Below are 21,309 nucleotides of genomic sequence, written 5' to 3'. Positions count from 1 at the left end.
AGAGCGGCTGTTTCCTGTGACTCCCAGCAGACGCTGCGGTATGAACGCGAGGGGACAGATGAGAATTGGACGCGGAGAGCAAGCAGTTACTCATTGTTTGGTTGAATTGAATGAAGATATTGTTTCGTTTCAGTGAAGGAACCAGCTGAGGAGCGGGATCGGTGAGGGACTTTGGCTTTGTAAACCTGGCTCAGATGATCCTAAAACGAATCGTAAAATAAGACGGACATAAGTGCTCTTCATACAAACCAGAAGCAGCGTTCTTCCAAAATAAGAGTTCTTACGCTGACCTGCATGAAGTCACAGGTCACAACAGGAGCCAGGCCTTCTGCCACTCGACGTTCTCAAACTGGTTCCAATGGAAAAGGGTGTGTGGCCGTCTCTGTGAAGTGACCGTCGTCGTTCTTTTTCCAAGAAAATCTGACCCACACGTGTACTGACTGGAGACAACAAGGATACCAGCCGGTCCTGGATTCTTGGCTGGTGTGTGTATAGCACCAAACACATACTCACCAGGTGGAACAGGAAGATTGAATTCCACCGATGACGGAGGTGAACCTTGGTCATTGAAAAGTTGAGCAGCCAGATCGATGCCATTGTCGAGCCAGCTGTTTTCCGTGGAAATAAAAGATCCTTGTGATTCCAAATATAATATCTATGTGGAGAAAAGTTGGGCTTAAAGAAGCGAGCGCGGGATGAGAAGCCTGGCGGTCTATTACAGGCGGTGAAATACTCCACACCTCGGAGACGAGGAAGTAGACGGAGCGGCAAGATGTTCCAGGCAGCTAAGACCAGTGTGGAAACAGCCTGTGCGTTGGTCAGCAGAACCCTCCCCGAGTGACAGGTCTCTCCCGAGCCATGTGTTTCACAGAGTGCCTGCTCTTTCTATGGTGGGCTCAGGGTTTGCAGAACTTCTCTTTGTTTGACCTCTAACACACGTGGATGCCTCAATAGTTGACTCCTTTCTTCACTGGGATGTGACGGATATCTGCTTTAATGGCCAAAAGATGGCATTTGTTCACATTCAGAACCAGACCTGAGGCTGGTGTCTGACCATCACTTCCTCTCCATGAACTGTGAGGCCTTCTCCCGACTGCTCTTCATGTGGCCTGCCGTTCTTTGGCCACCAAAAGAGAGAGACGGGGGGGCTGGACCGCCCTGTGGCGCCGCAGCGTTCATCACACTTCTGCATTCCTGGACAGCGTTTGGACGGCGGACGATATGAAACCTCCAAAGCCAAATTTGTTGAGAGGCGGGAGTGAAACGCTGTCAAACGCTGAGTGAAAATCCAGAAAGAGAATCAAAGCATGAGCCTCAACCAGCTGCGGGTGACCCGGGACGTCTGGAGCCAGTCTGGTGCCATTTGTCTCTCAGACATGAAACCAGATGGAGTCTCATCAATAATGGACTCCAGAACAGACTTTATTCTTTTGGCAAATATTTCATCATCATGACTGAGTAAATGACGCGTCAGACCAGAGGACCAGGACCAGTCTTTTCTTCCATCAGAGCAGGAGCACCACGACGCCGGCGCAGCTTCCTGGAGCTGCCAGGTGCCTCACTCCTGCAGGAAGTCCTGCACCAGCTGGTTGAACTGGCTGGAGAACCTCAGGTGCAGGTTGTGTTTCCCCTCGGGCATCAGGTGGAGTCTGGACAGACGGCAGCCAGTCTCAGCCAGTGAGAGTCAGGTCGGCCTCTGAGCTGACTGGGACTAGAGCTGAGCCAGGACTAGAGCTGAGCCAGGACTAGAGCTGACCTGAGACTAGAGCTGACCCAGGACTAGAGCTGACCTGAGACTAGAGCTGACCCAGGACTAGAGCTGACCCAGGACTAGAGCTGACCCAGGACTAGAGCTGACCCGAGACTAGAGCTGACCTGAGACTAGAGCTGACCTGAGACTAGAGCTGACCCAGGACTAGAGCTGACCCAGGACTAGAGCTGACCTGAGACTAGAGCTGAGCCAGGACTAGAGCTGACCTGAGACTAGAGCTGACCTGAGACTAGAGCTGACCCAGGACTAGAGCTGACCTGAGACTAGAGCTGACCCAGGACTAGAGCTGACCTGAGACTAGAGCTGACCCAGGACTAGAGCTGACCCGAGACTAGAGCTGACCTGAGACTAGAGCTGACCTGAGACTAGAGCTGACCCAGGACTAGAGCTGACCCAGGACTAGAGCTGACCTGAGACTAGAGCTGACCTGAGACTAGAGCTGACCCTGAGACTAGAGCTGACCTGAGACTAGAGCTGACCCAGGACTAGAGCTGACCTGAGACTAGAGCTGACCTGAGACTAGAGCTGACCTGAGACTAGAGCTGACCCAGGACTAGAGCTGACCCAGGACTAGAGCTGACCCAGGACTAGAGCTGACCCGAGACTAGAGCTGACCTGAGACTAGAGCTGACCTGAGACTAGAGCTGACCCAGGACTAGAGCTGACCCAGGACTAGAGCTGACCTGAGACTAGAGCTGAGCCAGGACTAGAGCTGACCTGAGACTAGAGCTGACCTGAGACTAGAGCTGACCCAGGACTAGAGCTGACCTGAGACTAGAGCTGACCCAGGACTAGAGCTGACCTGAGACTAGAGCTGACCCAGGACTAGAGCTGACCCGAGACTAGAGCTGACCTGAGACTAGAGCTGACCTGAGACTAGAGCTGACCCAGGACTAGAGCTGACCCAGGACTAGAGCTGACCTGAGACTAGAGCTGACCTGAGACTAGAGCTGACCCTGAGACTAGAGCTGACCTGAGACTAGAGCTGACCCAGGACTAGAGCTGACCTGAGACTAGAGCTGACCTGAGACTAGAGCTGACCTGAGACTAGAGCTGACCCAGGACTAGAGCTGAGCCAAGACCGGAGGTCCTGAGTACCAAAGCTTGACTTGCAGGTGTTCTGACTCACCTGGACCCGGCGATGTGCTGCAGCAGGAAGTGAGCGTGGAAGCTGGGCACCATGGGGTCCTTCTCACCATGGACCACCAACGTGGGACACGAGATCAGAGGCAGCAGGTCCACACAGATGCTGCCTGAGAGAGAAGGTTCAGAAGAGCAGATGATGGGTGAGAGACTAGAGGGGGAGGGACTAAAGGGGAGAGAGACTAGAGGGAGAGGGACTAGAGGGGGGAGAGACTAGAGGGGGAGGGACTAGAGGGGAGAGAGACTAGAGGGGGAGAGACTAGAGGGGGGAGAGACTAGAGGGGGAGGGACTAGAGGGGAGAGAGACTAGAGGGGGAGGGACTAGAGGGGGAGACACTAGAGGGGGAGAGACTCGAGGGGGAGAGACTAGAGGGGGAGGGACTAGAGGGGGAGAGACTAGAGGGGGAGAGACTAGAGGGGGAGGGACTAGAGGGGGAGGGACTAGAGGGAGAGGGACTAGAGGGGGGAGAGACTAGAGGGGGAGGGACTAGAGGGGGAGACACTAGAGGGGGAGAGACTAGAGGGAGAGACGCGTGGGGGACCTTGCGGCCTCCGGGCGAACTGGGCGATGCTGTCCACCCAGGCCTCCCAGGTCCTGGCGAACAGCCGGGCTCCGTACATCTCCTCCATCGGCGCCTTCATCCTGGGGCTCCAGCGCGACACGTCTCGGACAGCTGTGGAGAGAGAGGTGAGGCGGGCTGAGAGCCGGGCGCCCCGCGGACTTACCGGCGTACAGGTCCAGGTCCTGCTGGGTCACATAGGCGTTGGAGCCCCACACCACCAGCCGCCGGACCCGGTCGGGGTTCCTGGCGGCGGCGATGAGAGCCGCGATGCCGCCGTCGCTCCAGCCCAGCAGCGAGAAGGAGCCCAGGCCCAGGAGCTGCGGGTCAGCAGGTCAAAGGTCAAGGCAGAGCCCACCGACAGCAGGAGGGCAGCACCTTCATCAGGGCGACGGCGTCGCGCGCGTCGCGCTCATAGAAGTCCGGGGGGAAGTCCCGCTCGGGGGGGCGGGACCGCCCGTAGCCCCGGGGGTCGCAGGCCACCACGGTGAAGCGCTTCTGATCCAGACACTTGAGCTGCGGCCCGAAGTCGGTCCGAGCGCTGCCTGGGAGAGAGAGAGGAAGCCGCCGCTGTGACTCCGCCCCCTGGCGTGACTCCGCCCCCCGACTCACCCAGCGCTCCGGGCAGCAGCAGGAGGGCGTGGTCGCCCCGCCCCACCCGCTCGTAGAACAGATCCACGCCGTTGACCCGCAGACGCCCCGACACCGCCGAGCTGCAGGAAGTGCCACACCGGTCAGGGTTCAGTCGCCCCGCTGCACTTCCGTAGTTCAACTGAGGCGCACGTGGTGCTTCGGATGGAAACTTTTCTCACTGCACGAGCACACGTCAATTCACGTTTCCGGACCGTTTGGACTTGGAGTGCGCTTCCTCTGAAGGCGATAAATTCTGGCAAAGCAACCACTTCCGGAGACTCTCTGCCGAAACACGGTCCGGTTCCGAGTCCAAAGTTCGCTAGCAACACGCGAACGTCGTACCATCGTCGCAGATTCGCCTGGAGCCTCTTGTTCCATGGCGCTCTCCTGCAAACGGTCAACGCCGACATGCCTCCTCTTCACCTGGTTCTGGTCCGGTCCGGTCCAGCTGGTCCTGACGGAAGAGCACACACCTGTTGCGGTCGGCACTTTCGACACACTTTTGTGGCGAAAGTGCAGAACGGCAACTAAAGTCACCGCGGCGCCGGTCCGAACTTCAACGGCGGATTTGTGGCGTTGTCAAGAGGCAGATTCGGTGTGAACCACCACCCGAATGCATGCAGTCTGTCTCTCTCTCTCTGAATCGTCCCAAACAGTCACGTGACCTGCGCCAGCGCGGTGACGCCTCCTGCTGCAGCGGCTCCGCTGCCACTCGGACCTGAAGGAGGGCAGTTCACCCAACACTTCCTGTCACATGTGCAGCATCCTCTGGGGGAGACCGAGTTGGAGTCACCTGCCGTGCAAGATTCACCTGTCGAGTCACAGTCACCTGCTGAGTCAGTCACCTGCGGAGTCACAGTCACCTGCCGTGCAAGATTCACCTGTCGAGTCACAGTCACCTACTGAGTCACAGTCACCTGCCGTGTCACAGCGTCTCCTGTCAAGTCAGAGAGCTATACCGAGTCAGAGTCACCTGCTGAGTCAGTCACCTGCGGAGTCACAGTCACCTGCCGTGTCACAGCGTCTCCTGTCAAGTCAGAGAGCTATACCGAGTCAGTGTCACCTGTCGAGTCATAGTCACCTGCTGAGTCAGTCACCTGCGGAGTCACAGTTACCTGCCGTGTCACAGCATCTCCTGTCAAGTCAGAGAGCTATACCGAGTCAGAGTCACCTGCTGAGTCAGTCACCTGCGGAGTCACAGTCACCTGCCGTGTCACAGCGTCTCCTGTCAAGTCAGAGAGCTATACCGAGTCAGAGTGTCACTTGCCAGGTCACAGTCACCTGCTGAGTCAGTCACCTACTGAGTCACAGTCACCTGCCGTGTCACAGCGTCTCCTGTCAAGTCAGAGAGCTATACCGAGTCAGAGTGTCACTTGCCAGGTCACAGTCACCTGCTGAGTCAGTCACCTACTGAGTCACAGTCACCTGCCGTGTCACAGCGTCTCCTGTCAAGTCAGAGAGCTATACCGAGTTAGTGTCACCTGTCGAGTCACAGTCACCTGCTGAGTCAGTCACCTGCGGAGTCACAGTCACCTGCCGTGTCACAGCGTCTCCTGTCAAGTCAGAGATCTATACCGAGTCAGTGTCACCTGCCGGGTCAGAGTCACCTGCTGAGTCGCAACATCTCCTGTGTGTGTGTGTGTGTGTGTGAGAGAGAGAGTCAAACACCCAGACGACACAGACGGTGAGTGTTTTATTGCGTGGAGCAGCAGAGAGTCGGACTCGTCCGCGGGTCGGAGCTGCTCACCTCTTCAGCGGCTGCAGGCTGCAGGGCTGGAAACAGGCCAGCTGCAGCTGCATGCTGCTCTTGAACTTGTTCTGCAGCTCCTCCATCAACCTGCAGGGGGAGTCAGTGAGGCGCTCAGTGCGCATGTGCATGTGTGTCGCGCAGAACCCACTCACTTCTTGTCTCCTCCACTGTGGAGCTGAGGCAGCGACTCCAGAGCCACTTGGAAGCTGCTGCTGTAAACGCACATACGGTGACATGAGCGCGTCCCGCTGTCGGGCGGCACCCTAACGCAGCACCTGACTCACCTGCTCTCGGGGCTGAGGTACGCGGCGACGGCATCCCTCAGGGTGCACAGCTCCAGACGGGCCTGGAAACCAGAGGTCAGCTCGGCTGTGTGTGTTCTGCCGGACTTGTGAGGACCAAGAACTGACCAGCGCCCTCCTTGTGGGGACACGTTGGCCTGTCCTCACAAGGTGTGGAGGGTTAGAACCACTCCAGCTGGGTCTGGTTCAGGGGAAAGGCTGGGGAAAGGGCGATGGCCAGGAGAGGTCCTCACAAGGACGGAGCCACGTGTGTGTGTGTGTGTGTGCACCTGCAGAGCTCCGTTCCTGCTGAAGGACGACACACACTGCATCAGTCGGCACATCTCATCCACCACCGACTCCACCACCCTGGACAGGACTCGAGGGACCAGGTCCTTGGACACGGTGAAGACCTGACACACAGACCCAGGTCACTGCCGACCGCCTGCCTGCCTGAACCTCCGCGCATCTGTGTGACTGACTGACCTCTGCGTGGACCGCGATGATGTTGACCAGCGCCTCCTTCAGGTAGTTCCTCACACCTGCAAGACAAGACAGGCCTCAGAGTCCAAACACTCCACTGACCCCTCCCCCCTCCTCAGGTGTCGGGCTCAGCACCTGCGGGCGGCTGACAGTCGCGCCAGTCGAAGTAGCCGGCGTAGATGCCGGGCTCCAGGGAGCCGGCGATGGGGTCGGCCCGCCGCTCGATGTACGACTCGAACAGGGTCCGGTCCAGCTCCCGCACGGCCTCCAGGCTCACCTGCGGAGAGGGGGGGGGGCGTCAGAGGTCAGCGCCGCAGCGCCCGGCGGCGCCAACCCACCCGCGTGATCTTCTCGGCGCCGGTGAAGCCGTGCCTCTCCAGGTGGTCGGCCAGGTTGAGGAAGGTGTGTCGCTCCAGGTACTGACAGTTGCTGAGGACGATGAGCAGCCGCTGCTCCTGTCAATCAAAGTAGCAGCCAATCAGAGGCGCAGGTGAGCCGCTCGCTGGCTCGGCTCACCGGACTCACCGCGGTGGGACCGGAGCTGCGGTCCGGGCTGCTGAAGTGGTCCGCGCTGTCGCTGCTGCGCAGACAGAGGTCAGAGGTCAGAGGTCACACGCACTAGGAGCTGGACTCACCGCGCCAGGCTGTGGTCCGGCCTCCTGCTGAGCTGCTCCAGAGACTGGACGAACACCTGCGGGGACACACACACACACACCCCCCGGCGTCAGCACCCGAGCGGTCACTCTGGCTGCTGCGCCTCACCTTCATGATGCCGACGGCCAGTTCGGAGGCCTGGTCCTGGACCTGGTCCAGCTGCAGCACCTGCGGGTGGAGGAGCGGGGTCAGCCTGCGGCGCGTGCGTGTCTGTACATGTGCGTGAGCTCACGTTGGTCTCTCCGGGCTTCACCTCCAGCGGCTCCTTCAGCGACTGCAGCATCAGAACCAGGCACTGTTCCAGCTGGGCCGGCTGCTCGGGGGGCGGAGCCAGAGAGCCAGGGTCACAGTTTGCACGGGCAGCAGGGGGCAGCAGAGAGACTCACCAGGCCGGTGATCCCCTGGCTGTCCAGCGTCCAGTCCTCCTTCTGGGCCAGCTGCTCCACATCTGCGGAGAGAAGCGCAGCAGCGTCAGCCAGCGGCTCCCGGCACGCCGTCTCCTGAGCACCAGAGGTCGCCACCTCGGCTGGTGTGCAGCAGCGTCATCATCAGGCAGTGGACCCTCAGCTCCAGCAGCAGGTCCTGGATCACCTGCAGCAGGTCGTTGGGGATCTCCAGGGCGGACAGGGCGTCGTGGCAGCTCCTGCAGAGGCCAGAGGGAGTGAGAGCCGGGACCCCGGGGCTGGAGCGGAGCGCGGCGGGTCGGACCTGACGGTGCGGATGATCCGGGTCAGCCAGGCGCCACTCAGCTCTGGCCGGCCCTCCCAGCCACCGCAGAGGCCGCGCTCGGCCGGCGGGAGGGTGGCGGGCAGCACGGCGCCGCGGACCAGCCCCACCAGCCGCCGGGTCATTTCTTCGATCATTTTCTGAGGAGCAGAGGCGCTGTGAGAAAGGCTGCCCCCTGCTGGCTGGGAGGCCGGGCGGCAGGTGGCAGCACCTTGAAGTCGTTCTGCTTCTGCCGGGCGTTCTTCTTGGAGCGCTCCACCTGACCGGACTTCTCTCCCGTCTGGAAGCACAAGAGGCTTACCGTCTGGACTTGGTGGTGGTGGCGGCGGCGCTCACCTCGCTGAACAGGCTCCCGTTCACGTAGGAGATCCACAGCTTCCAGAAGTTGGGCAGCTGCCCCACCACCACGTCCGACAGCTTCTCCACAAACTGGACCTGCTGAGGGGTCCCAGCTGCAGAGAGCACACGCCGTCACCTGCCGCTCCGTCCCAGCTACACGGGGCCAGAGGCTGAACTCGACTCTGCGGTGACGCGACGCTCACGACGGTGAGATGAGTGAGCGGTGAATGAGTGTAGTTATATGAACATGTGACCATCCTGTGCATGGAGGGTGCAGGACGAGGCCGGTGACATGTGCGGCTACAAAGTAACCGAGCTGCGGCGGCACCTGCGGTGAGTCGCCGTGAACACACCACATGCTGATGCGATCAGTCCAGCATAAGCTGTGACTCAGACTCCAGGTTTCCCCACACAAGTCTTGCTGCTGCTGAGCTGTTAGTCTGGTGCATGCTAACAAGCTAAGTGCAGTTAGCCTGATCTGGTCGCCAGAAATTGTGCACGTTTTACCAACTGATGTTTACTGGTGAGCGCATGCAGACGTGGTTATATCGCGCAAAGGTGACGTTTTGTTTTTCTTATTTTATAATAATGTCTTGATTTAGAAATGGTGTTTTGATCTGATATTCTAGTTTTTTGTTTTGTTTGAAGCCAACAACATCACGGGAGTCGAGTGCCGCACCGCGGTCGACAGTGCTCACTCCTGCTCCATGCAATAAAGACCATGTGTCGGAAGCACAGGTCAAATGCTTTGGAGGAGCTTGAAAGGTTTATTGATTCAATAATGCTGGATTTAAAAAAACATGATAAATGGTATAAAAACGTACCATTTGTAAAATCTAGACTGTTATTATTATTATTATGATCACAGCACCTTTGCGCGATGACGGTGGGTGGGTAAAACTGCTGGGCTCCTGGTTCTGCTGAGGTCAGCAGCTTGTGTGTGGCGCCGTGGCTGGTGAGGTGGTGGCTAAGTGCTGTCAGCACAAACCAAGTCACTAACTCAACAGTCCAGGTACATCCCAGTTTTGTCCAAAGTTCCACGTGTTGTGTGCCACCATGTGGTGAATAAGCAAATGATCAAAGGCATTCAGGCCATTCTATAGTCCACACTGTTAATGTGTGTGTGTGTGTGTGTGTGTGTGTCTGTGTGTGTGTGACAAGTGTGAGCCAAGCAGCTGCAGCCACTGGGTGGCGCCAGCGACCTGCAGTCTGGCGCTGAGGGGGCCACACACACACACACACTGAACACAAATAAACAGCAGGGCCCACCCCCCTCCCCCACAGGTCCATTAAGACCCCGGCCCGGAAACTGCCGCTAGCTTGAGCATTAGCGCTGTTTACGCTAGCAAGTCGCACATTCTTCCCTCGGAGCATCTGCAAGGATGAGAGTGTGTCTGGGCGAACTTGCACGGTCGTCCTTGTGGGGACCACACAAGGCTGAAACTCTGGATCGGAGCGTGAATAACTGGGCTCCAGGAGTCCTGGCTCGGTGGAGGGGGAGAGGTCCCCACAAGGACGGAGAGACAAGCGTGTGTGTGTGTGTTTCACTGGTGAGGAGACAACTGAGCGCACAGCAGCCAGGACTTGAGTCACAGGCGTGCGCGCCTCACCTCGGGGGCTGTCCAGGAACTCCTCTCTGCAGTCCTGCATCAGCTGCAGGATCCACTTGTGCTGGGCGTAGATACACTGCCAGGCTGGGTCCCCGGGGGCCTGCAGGTCCGACAGGTACCTTCACACACACACACACACACACACACGTGCCTGTCACCATCAGAGCGGCAGCAGCGGCAGCGCCCAGACCTGATGTATCTCTTCTGGTCCAGCAGCGTGGACGGCGTCTGAAGCAGCTTCTCCAGCAGGAGGCTCCTCAGCCCTCGGATCCTCAGCTCCACCTGGGCGTACACTGCAGGGCACAGCAGGCCAGTCAGAGCAGCAGAGGTCAAAGGTCAGCCCCGCTCACTGCACTCCTGAAGCTCGGCTGATGGCTGTGACACGCTGGAGTCCACAGAAAGTCCCTGACCTTGACCTTTTGACCCTCTGGTGTGTGTGTGTGTGCGTGCGTGTGTGTTGGTAGTCACTGCCACTTCATGCTTCAGCTGTGACTCGACCCTGTGACTCCATCCAGACCGAGTCTCTGTGGCTGCTGCCTGGGTTTCACTTCCCGACTGGCAGCACTCTGACGTACAGGAAGTGATGTCAGCTGATCTCAGCGCCGGTTGCAGAGGTGAGAGAGAGCATCAGGGTGTGGGATGCCCAGCTCATGGCAGAGCAGCTGCCTGGAGGCTCTGTGAGGACCACACCCACCTTTCTTAAAGACGGGGACCTCAGTGCTGCCGAAGAGGGACTTGGCCTTTTCGTAGTCGTTGATGACCACGTCGTAGTCTCCCTGGAGAAGAAGAGAAGTGGGTCAGCGGGCCGCGGCGCGAGGAGCGAGGAGCGCCACCTTCTGGATGTTGCGCTCAATGTTGAGCGGCAGGTTGAAGAGGAACTTGAAGCGCTGCAGGACGTTGAGAGCGTTGCGCGTGGAGTCGGCCTTGTCCTTCCGGCCCAGTACTTCCTGGAAGAGCGTGTCGGCTGTGTCACTGGCTCCTGCGGGCGGAGGGGAGACTGTGAGAGGGGCTGCGTGGGTGGTCTGGGCTAAAGCAAACACCGGGAGGCGCCGGAGCGCCGAGGCTGGCTCTGGGACTCGGAGCTTCACCGCACACTTCTCTGTCTCAGAACAAACTCTGCCTAGATGTGGCGACGACGCGGTGCCAAACCCCAGGCCTGTGGGCCAAAGTCAGGGTCCTCCAGAGCGAGGACGCTGACATCAGACCACCAAGCTGATGATCCTGCAGAAGGTGGAGCCATCCTGCTACCCTGATGCAACATGAGGAGCAGTGATGCAGAGGAGAGACGGTCCAGTCGCCCGGGGTCAGGTCACATGCGCCGGCTGCTCAGGTCTGGATCAGAGAACCAGCCCTCTGCTGGTCACTGCTGTGTCTGACTCTGGGTCCCAGGGGCCCTGTGTCTCTCTGTGTGTGTCTCTGTCTGTCTCCCCCCGAGGTCACATGACCATCAGTGAGCGGACGAGAGCCTTACTGTTGAGGATGTTCTCCAGCTGCTGCGTCATGGAACCTTCCACTCGCTCCGTGCCGTCGCACTCCAGCCGCTGGTGGATGGCTGCAACACACACACAGGTTTGTCACACCATCGTTCAGTGAGGACCTCTCCTGCCCATCACGCACACATGCAGACACGCAGGATGAAGTCCAGAGCAGGAGCTGATCACAGAGCCAGAGAAACGGTGGCATCTTGTAGGGATGCGCAATCACTGTCCCGCCAAACCCAACCTCCACCGTGACACCTCTGCATCTCCCCATGAACTGGATGAGCACGCGGCTCACTGGCTGCACTGGACCTGCACACGTGAACATGAGGAGACGGTGACGGCGCCGCGCTCTCCAGCTCCACGGCGTGTGACAGTTGTGGAGAGTGTGGTGGACTATGCTTCACCATGGTAGTTTGAAAGTGATGTTGAATCCTTGGAACCTTTGATCATGACACTGGTCGACTCTGAGTCTCTGGTTTCTTTGATGAGATGGAGTGGTCCTCATAGGTTCTCTGACGCGCTCGTCTGCCTTGGTTCACATCAACACATGCAGCTCTCCTGCTGCCAAGGTGACAACACTTGGATATTGGCGGTGGCGTCCTCTTCCACGTCCCCATGAGGCTTCACTGATGGAGGACAGACTCTCACAGGCAGCGCTAATGCTAGGAGCCACCATCAGTTAGGGACCATCAACAAATACTAAAGCCTCAAAGTCTGAGTGACATCTTCAATAAGGCCATGGAAAACAAGCATTTTAGGAGAGAGAACTGTGACGAGGTTTTTCATCACACAAGACAAAGGACTGACAGTTTGGATCATGATCTGGAGAATAGACTCTGACTCCATGATCATTTCTTCACCTGATGGTTTCTCATGTTTCTCCAGCAGCATCTAGGAACTGTGTCCAGACTGCTCCATAGTTCAACTGTTCAGAGACATGAGACACAGCAGACAGACGGCTCCATTGAAGCCCTAAATAAAGCTGGCAGAGCAGCCTTCTCCTTATGGGTCTGGTGACCAGACGTTTCTACTGGTTCATGCTGAAGTGGAAGTGGCCGCGGGTCTGGATGGTGTTAGCGGTGAGGTGGCTAAACAAGCGGCGAGGATCCTGGCTGGAGCGAGAGCGACTGGGGCTGATAAATAAACGGTGCGGGCGGCCGGCGCTGAGAAGCTGCCGGGGTTTGTTGACAGAGCGGCGCAGGCGGCGCTGGACACATACTTGTGGGCAGATAGAAATGTGCGCCATCTGAGGGCCGAGCCTCTGACAGACAGAAGGGTCATGTGATCAGGAAGAGACGCCTCCGGCGCGAGACGTCAGCGCCGGCCTCCACACTTCCTGGAAGCCTAGAGGAACAAATAGGGGAATGAAAATACAGCGAGGCAGGCCATGTTTTGACTCCTGCCGGGGGCTCGGGGCCCAGGGCCCTGGGAATCTGGCATTTTTGGAACATAGTTGTGGCGGTGCTTCCTGCGGCGCAGGACACTTCCTCCTGCACAACAATGAAACGCTGGGATTTCAACATTTGACCAAAAACAAGGCACCTGTCAGTCAGACTCCTCACACGGGCCGCCCTTTGGGCGGGGCCTCAGCGAGCCCCTGAGAGCAGGTCAGAGGCCCTTGCTGGTCCGGTTCTGCTCTCCAACAACGATGGAAAGAAGCTGATGTGACACCGACTCTGACTCCAGAACCGGCCCGTTCCTGGGCCTCAGGTGAGGTCACGTGACCCCGCTGCAGCCCGGCACACCAGGGTCACTGCAGTGGTCAGTGGGCACGTGAGGACGGCGCTGCCATTGTTCCCCGCGCTCATATCGGCTCTGCCATCGGCCTCATAGTCGCACTGGCATTGTGTCGCTGCTCCGCTTGTTTATATTCCGAGGGGAACAATGCAAACATCGGCCGCGTCCCAAACACACGGACAGCGATAATAATAATAACCAGCGCAAGAATAGAGCCAGAACACACACTCAGGACGCGGCCGCTGCAGGCCAGAGACCGCTGCCTCCTTCATCCTCACCATCGTCATCATCATCTACATCTTCATCCTCACCATCATCATCGTCATCATCATCTACATCTTCATCCTCAGCATCGTCATCATCATCCTCACCATCGTCATCATCATCTACATCATCACCATCATCATCTTCATCCTCATCCTCACCATCATCATCATCATGGTCATCTTCATCCTCTTCCTCACATCGCCATGATCATTCTCACCATCCTCTTCATCTTCACCACCTCACCACTACAAGCCACCTCAGTCAGGAGGCAGGTCCATTCAGTCCCATCAGAGAGCCTCAGAGAGTCATCACGGGGGCAGCAGCCTCAGCAGAGAGGCCCGGACCTTCCTCCCCTGAGCAACACCACTCACCTGACAGGGCGTCCTGAGCCTCGAAGAAGGTGCTGAGGCCTCCTTTGACGTAGGCCAGACTGCCTTCGTTCTTCTTGGTGGCCTGCTTCTTCAGGTTACTGGCTGCCACCTTCAGATGATCGAAGCTGGAAGGGCGGAGCGGAGGTCAGAGGTCAGAGCAGGGTGACTCTCTTCACGCAGAGGTTCTCCTACCTGCTGCCCGCGTGGTTCTCGATCAGGTACCAAGTGGCGGAGAAGTTCTCACTGGTGAAGTCGCCACTCATCCCCGGGAAGGTCTGCTCCAGGTCCTTCTGCGGGACCTTCCCTCTGCAGGAAAGGACGGCAGGGGAGTTACAGGACGCTCCAGCAGGGGGCAGTGTGGTGCTCCAGAGAGAGTCAGGGCGAGAGAGAGCGAGGGCGACAGGGTGCAAGAGAGCGAGGGCGTGAGAGGGTGTGAGAGAGCGAGGGGGGGCGCACCTGTCGAGGTCGATGCCGAGCGGGTTGCTGGGCCTCAGCGAGAGTGGCGACATGCCCTTGTTGCGGTCACTCCTCAGGTCGTAGTAGTTGAGCTCGTCCACCCACACGGCCGACTGGTCCAGGATCCCTGTGGCAGATTTTCGAGTCAACGTCTGTGACATCACTTCCTGTGCTGTCCCCATGAGCTCGGTGGACACCAGAGCTGCAGTCACATGACACGCTGATCTCACCGATTCTGTCGGGTCGCAGCAGCTTGAAGGACACGGTGGAAGTTCCCAGGCCGCCGGACTTGGTGGTGACAATGATCTCGCCCTTGTCGTCCTTGGCTGGACCCACGCGACACACGATCTTACTGGCTGACATCCACTCGGCTGTCAGCAGGCAGCTGTGGCCGCAGATGGACAGACCTGGGGGAAGACGGACACATGGTTGTCTCACACGCTGGAGAGAGAGAGACACACAGCTGTCTCACACGCTGGAGAGAGAGAGACACACAGCTGTCTCACACGCTGGAGAGAGAGACACACAGCTGTCTCACACGCTGGAGAGAGAGAGAGAGAGAGAGAGACACAGCTGTCTCACACGCTGGAGAGAGAGAGAGAGAGAGAGACACACAGCTGTCTCACACGCTGGAGAGAGAGAGAGAGAGAGAGAGACACAGCTGTCTCACACGCTGGAGAGAGAGAGAGAGACACACAGCTGTCTCACACGCTGGAGAGAGAGAGAGAGAGAGAGACACAGCTGTCTCACACGCTGGAGAGAGAGAGAGAGAGAGACACACAGCTGTCTCACACGCTGGAGAGAGAGAGAGAGAGAGAGACACAGCTGTCTCACACGCTGGAGAGAGAGAGAGAGAGAGACACACAGCTGTCTCACACGCTGGAGAGAGAGAGAGAGAGAGAGACACAGCTGTCTCACACGCCAGAGAGAGAGACACACAGCTGTCTCACACGCTGGAGAGAGAGACACAGCTGTCTCACACGCTGGAGAGAGAGAGAGACACAGCTGTCTCACACGCCAGAGAGAGAGAAACACAGCTGTCTCACACGCTGGAGAGAGAGAGACACACAGCTGTGTCACACGCCAGAGAGAGAGAGAGACACACAGCTGTCTCATACACCAGAGAGAGAGACACACAGCTGTCTCACACGCCAGAGAGAGAGACACACAGCTGTCTCACACGCCAGAGAGAGAGACACACAGCTGTCTCACACGCCGGAGAGAGAGAGACACAGCTGTCTCACATGCCGGAGAGAGAGACACACAGCTGTCTCACACGCCAGAGAGAGAGACACAGCTGTCTCACACGCCAGAGAGAGACACACAGCTGTCTCACACGCCGGAGAGAGACACACAGCTGTCTCACACGCCAGAGAGAGACACACAGCTGTCTCACACGCCGGAGAGAGAGACACACAGCTGTCTCACACGCTGGAGAGAGAGAGAGACACAGCTGTCTCACACGCCGGAGAGAGAGACACAGCTGTCTCACACGCCGGAGAGAGAGACACACTGCTGTCTAACACACCGGAGAGTCACACTAACACACTTAAGTTATTACACACTCGCACACTAAAATTATTACACACTCTCACACTAACACACTAAAATTATTACACACTTTCACACTAACACACTAAAATTATTACACACTCTCACATTAACACACTAAAATTATTACACACTCTCACACTCTCACACTAAAGTTATTACACACTCGCACACTAAAATTATTACACACTCTCACACTAACACACTAAAGTTATTACACACTCTCACACTAACACACTAAAGTTATTACACACTCTCACATTAACACACTAAAATTATTACACACTCTCACACTAACAAACTAAAATTATTACACACTCTCACACTAACACACTAAAGTTATTACACACTCTCACATTAACACACTAAAGTTAATACACACTCTCACACTAACAAACTAAAATTATTACACACTCTCACACTAACAAACTAAAATTATTACACACTCTCACACTAACACACTAAAGTTAACACTCTCACACTAACACACTAAAATTATTACACACTCTCACACTAACACACTAACATTATTACACACTCTCACATTAACACACTAAAATTATTACACACTCTCACACTAACACACTAAAATTATTACACACTCTCACACTAACACACTAAAATTATGACACACTCTCACATTAACACACTAAAATTATTACACACTCTCACACTAACAAACTAAAATTATTACACACTCTCACACTAACAAACTAAAATTATTACACACTCTCACACTAACAAACTAAAATTATTACACACTCTCACACTAACACACTAAAGTTAACACTCTCACACTAACACACTAAAATTATTACACACTCTCACACTAACACACTAACATTATTACACACTCTGACACTCTCACACTAACATTATTACACATTCTCACACTAACACACTAAAGTTATTACACACTCTCACACTAACACACTAAAGTTAACACTCTCACACTAACACACTAAAACTATTAAACACTCTCACACTAACACACTAAAATTATTACACACTCTCACACTAACAAACTAAAATTATTACACACTCTCACACTAACACACTAAAATTATTACACACTCTCACACTAACATTATTACACACTCTCACACTAACACATTAAAATTATTACACACTCTCACACTAACATTATTACACACTCTCACACTAACATATTACACACTCTCACACTAACATTATTACACACTCTCACACTAACACACTAAAATTATTACACACTCTCACACTAAAATTATTACACACTCTCACACTAACACACTAAAATTATTACACACTCTCACACTAAAATTATTACACACTCTCACACTAACACACCAAAGTTATTACACACTCTCACACTAAAATTATTACACACTCTCACACTAACACACCAAAGTTATTACACACTCTCACACTAACACACTAAAATTATTACACACTCTCACACTAAAATTATTACACACTCTCACACTAACACACTAAAATTATTACACACTCTCACACTAAAATTATTACACACTCTCACACTAACACACTAAAGTTATTACACACTCTCACACTAACACACTAAAATTATTACACACTCTCACACTAAAATTATTACACACTCTCACACTAACACACTAAAATTATTACACACTCTCACACTAAAATTAGTACACACTCTCACACTAACACACTAAAGTTATTACACACTCTCACACTAACACACTAAAATTATTACACACTCTCACACTAAAATTATTACACACTCTCACACTAACACACTAAAATTAGTACACACTCTCACACTGACACACTAAAATTATTACACACTCTCACACTAACACACTAAAGTTAACACTCTCACACTAACATTATTACACACTCTCACACTAACACACTAAAATTAATACACACTCTCACACTAAAATTATTACACACTCTCACACCAACACACTAAAGTTAACACTCTCACACTAACACACTAAAGTTATTACACACTCTCACACTAACACACTAAAGTTATTACACACTCTCACACTAACAAACTAAAATTAATACACACTCTCACACTAACACACTAAAATTAATACACACTCTCACACTAAGACACTAAAGTTATTACACACACACTAACACAATAAAATTATTACATACTCTCACCCTAACACACTAAAATTGACACACACTCATGTCTCATTCTAACACACACACCCTAACACACACATACACTAACACTCTCTCACACACACTCTCTCTCACACACACTCTCTAACTAACACACACACACACACACTAACGCTCTCTCACTAACACACACCAACACACTCTCAGCCCAACACTCTGTCACACACAGCTCTGCCGTTCAAACCTTCCGGCTCCGAGTCCGAGCATGACTCCACACCATTTCAAAAGCACAGATTAGACGTTGCAGTATTCATTCATAGTCAGACACGAGGACAGATGAGTGGGATCTTCCGAGGACAGCAGAGGCCCGACTCCCTCCACTGGCTCCACCTGCACCTGCAGGGACTGGACGTCAGCTGCAACTCGGTCTCCATGCTGTCTCAGCATCCCTTCATCCACTCAGCTTCAGGTCGCTCCACTGCTGCGGCGACCTGTGGCCCCGGGGCCTGACACACAGGAGGCTTCCCTTACCGACGAGGTCCGCCGTGCCGGTGCCCAGGTTCTCTCCTCGGATGGTGACTTTGGTCCAGGCGGCGCCCTCTTTGGGCGAGATGCCGGTGACCAGCGGAGGAGGGCGGGGCCGAGACATGGCGCTGGGATCACCTGCAGGCGCGCTGAAGACCAGAGAGAAGCCTGGAAGGAAGGGCTGGAGTCCACAGTGCGCCAAAGGTCCCCTGAAACACACGACCACGGCAGACGTGAGCAATATATAGACTCAAACCCTCGTGAGGAGGGATTCCACAGGACCAGGGTCAGGGTTAAGACCAGGACCAGGGCCAACTCGAACATGCGCAAAAGAGCCGGCTGGACTTTTAACTTCTCAGTCATTTTGTCAAACAATGTTCATAATCATAAATAAAAATACTCACAAAGAAAAAAAGACTTCAGAATTGAATGTGAATTGACTGGAGCAGCTTCAGACACCAATCGAAGACGATCACTTCCTTTGACATCAACACATGAAACAACGAAGCGTCACACCAGCAACTCTGGTTCTGGGAGAGCGGCAGCGCAGCGAAGGCTGGCGGGGGTCGGTCGCAGGGCTCCGAGGGCCGGGCCAATTCATGACTAAACACCATCCTCCTGAGGACCGTACGGCTTTGTGGGGACATTTTGGTGCAGCCTCAGTTGGAGCATGAGACTTCCACAAGTCCTGGTTCAGGTTTAGGGGGAGAGGCTGGTGAAAGGGCGATGGCCAGGAGAGGTCCTCACAAGGCCAGAGGACAAGCGTGTGTGCATTTCTGTGTGCCTGACACACTGGAGCGTAAACACACACAGGTTGCGTGCGAGCGGCCGAGCTGGAGATGTGTGGTCTGCGGTGAATATTTGGATGGATGTGCAGCAAAGGTCTCTGACGTGTGCGTGTGGGCAGAGAGGGGTCTGGGCTGTGTTCCCGCGTCCGTGCACAGCCCCCAGAGTAAAGTAAACACAGCGGCTCTTTTCTCATCCCAGCCGTCAGCAGGCTCTCCCCAGGCCCGCGCCGGGACCACACACCCAGACCACACACGCACACGGACGCACACACGCACGCACGGGCGCACACACGGGCGCACTCACACACACACACGTCACGCACTATCACAAAACCCTACAAAACAGAGGAGCTAACATGGACTGAGAATCTCTTCAGCGGAGGCGGGGTGCAGTGCTGTCCCTCACCTGCAGGTGGCGGTAGAGCAGCCTGAGCTACAAGCGGCTGTGTGAAGGAATGAAGAAGCCAACAACAGAAAAAGATGCCTGACGGGTCAACGAGTCACATGACCTCATCCTTGCACTCTCGAGTCGTCACCTTGTCAACAAAGAGTTGAGTTTGAGTCAATGGCAGTGACGAGTCAGCAGGACTTGACTCAGACCAGCAGTTTGAGACAGTCACGTGACAGATGGAGGAGGAAGGGTCTAAGACTCGACACTCGCGGGCGCGCGGACACACACACGGACATGGACACACACGGACACACACGGACACACAGACACACACACGGACACACACACACACACACACAGACACACACGGACACACACACGGACACACACGGACGCACACACACACGCAGACACAGACACACGCACGGACACACACACACACAGACACACACACGGACACACACACAGACACACACGGACACACACACACGGACACACACACGGACACACACGGACACACGGACACACACACACGGACACACACACGGACACACACACACGGACACACAGACACACACGGACACACACACACACACACACGGACACACACACACGGACACACACACACACGGACACACACACGGACACACACACACTCCTCTCGGTCCACTCTCTGGGCTCCGCAGTCTTGACGACGAGCTGTTTGTTTGTTTGTGCGACTGAGCTTCAGGCTTCAGTTTCCCAGATGGAAATCCTCCAACAATAAACAGAATTTGGGAATAGGTTGGGGGCGCCGGGGAGCCATGTTTGGAGAGGATTAGGGGCTGGAGCCGGGCCGCTGGGCCCGATGACACGCAGGAGCAGAGCCGCAGCGTGAGAACCAAAGCAGCCCAAACACTCTGGCGGAGGAGTCACCGGCAGCTCCTCGGAGCCGCATCATGTGACGGTGGGTCCAGTCGGCCCCGCCCATAACTGTCACGCTGACTCTGCAGACCTCCTCAGTTCGTTCCTGGTTTCTGAGCCTTCAGACTCTCTGCGCTCTGCTCGCACCCTGGGTCTCCTGATTGGCGTGTGTGACGCTCCTCGGGATTGCGCGAGTCTCACCAACACACACCATCTTTCCTGAGGGGGACACACCCACGCATACACCCACCACCTCGGCAGCGACTCTAAATACACTGAACGTCCATTTCATTCAAGAGAATCTGCGGAAGAGGCTCGGGCTGACAGGACAGGAAGTGATCAGTCGTCACTTCCGCTCCAGGGCAGCAAGATTGTAAACACTAAACTCAAGTCTCTGCAGTCGCTCCATTCTATAATAAAGCCGCCATACTCGCTGCTGCGGTTCGTGTTGCCACTCGGACCAAAGGCGGCTTACGGCCGCACCATCACTGCATGCGGCGAGACAGCGGACCGCACACTCGCGGCCCTGACAGCTAGCTCGGCTAACGGAGCGCGCGACCGCAGCGAAGCTAAACGGGCGACGACACACACACACACACACACACAGACGGACCCCACGTCTGGGGCCGGGCCCGACCGCGGGTTCTGACGCACAACATTCAAGACCACAGCAGGAAGCGAGGAGGAACTCACCGGCTCCCACAGCAGGACAGAGGACAAGGCAGCTGCGCCTCTGCGAGGGATTCCGGATTCAACTTCCGCCTTCAAAATAAAAGAGGAAGCGTG

The 21,309-nt window shown here is 55.4% G+C and overlaps 2 protein-coding genes across 8 annotated transcripts in view; one reads left to right on the top strand and one right to left on the bottom strand.

Moving 5' to 3' along the window:
* LOC128755516 (solute carrier family 22 member 23) overlaps window positions 1–1,658 on the top strand; it is a 10,083-nt gene extending 8,425 nt beyond the window's left edge. Inside the window, exon 11 of the transcript XR_008414136.1 lies at window positions 134–1,658. The gene's annotated coding sequence lies outside the window, so the exon portion shown is untranslated. The remainder of the gene's footprint in view (window positions 1–133) is intronic.
* Window positions 1,402–21,309, bottom strand: exoc2 (exocyst complex component 2). Of its 7 annotated transcripts, none has more exons than XM_053859125.1 (34): window positions 21,217–21,309; window positions 18,448–18,650; window positions 14,493–14,669; window positions 14,263–14,389; window positions 13,999–14,112; window positions 13,807–13,931; window positions 11,422–11,502; window positions 10,784–10,929; window positions 10,645–10,726; window positions 10,141–10,243; window positions 9,951–10,069; window positions 8,338–8,453; window positions 8,213–8,281; window positions 7,984–8,141; window positions 7,797–7,918; window positions 7,662–7,723; window positions 7,508–7,588; window positions 7,384–7,443; window positions 7,257–7,312; window positions 7,147–7,201; window positions 6,960–7,076; window positions 6,757–6,898; window positions 6,625–6,680; window positions 6,429–6,551; window positions 6,142–6,203; window positions 6,010–6,069; window positions 5,855–5,944; window positions 4,450–4,561; window positions 4,087–4,187; window positions 3,853–4,015; window positions 3,641–3,794; window positions 3,457–3,588; window positions 2,901–3,024; window positions 1,402–1,649 (listed from the first exon to the last, which is right to left on the bottom strand). In XM_053859125.1, the coding sequence occupies exons 2-34, from the start codon at window positions 18,563–18,565 to the stop codon at window positions 1,559–1,561; spliced, it is 3,498 nt and encodes a 1,165-aa protein (XP_053715100.1). In that variant the 5' UTR covers window positions 18,566–18,650; window positions 21,217–21,309; the 3' UTR covers window positions 1,402–1,558. The 7 variants fall into 7 exon arrangements, 6 of the variants coding, with proteins under 6 accessions (XP_053715100.1, XP_053715120.1, XP_053715110.1 ...); XM_053859145.1 differs by having other exon boundaries at window positions 6,010–6,066; XM_053859135.1 differs by lacking the exon at window positions 21,217–21,309 and adding an exon at window positions 18,846–18,963.

The sequence above is a fragment of the Synchiropus splendidus genome, chromosome 1, assembly GCF_027744825.2.
Source record: "Synchiropus splendidus isolate RoL2022-P1 chromosome 1, RoL_Sspl_1.0, whole genome shotgun sequence".
In the NCBI taxonomy this organism is placed as follows: Eukaryota; Metazoa; Chordata; class Actinopteri; order Syngnathiformes; family Callionymidae; genus Synchiropus; species Synchiropus splendidus.
This window is presented reverse-complemented; position numbering and strand designations above follow the sequence as displayed.

Coding starts and splice junctions, on each gene's coding strand:
- exoc2 (XM_053859125.1), bottom strand. CDS start 18,565: ATGTCTCGGCCCCGCCCTCCTCCGCTGGTCACCGGCATCTCGCCCAAA. Junction 14,670..18,447: donor CGGCACGGCGGACCTCGTCG/GTAAGGGAAGCC, acceptor GTCTTCCCCCAG/GTCTGTCCATCTGCGGCCAC. Junction 7,724..7,796: donor GCTGCTGCACACCAGCCGAG/GTGGCGACCTCT, acceptor TTCTCTCCGCAG/ATGTGGAGCAGCTGGCCCAG.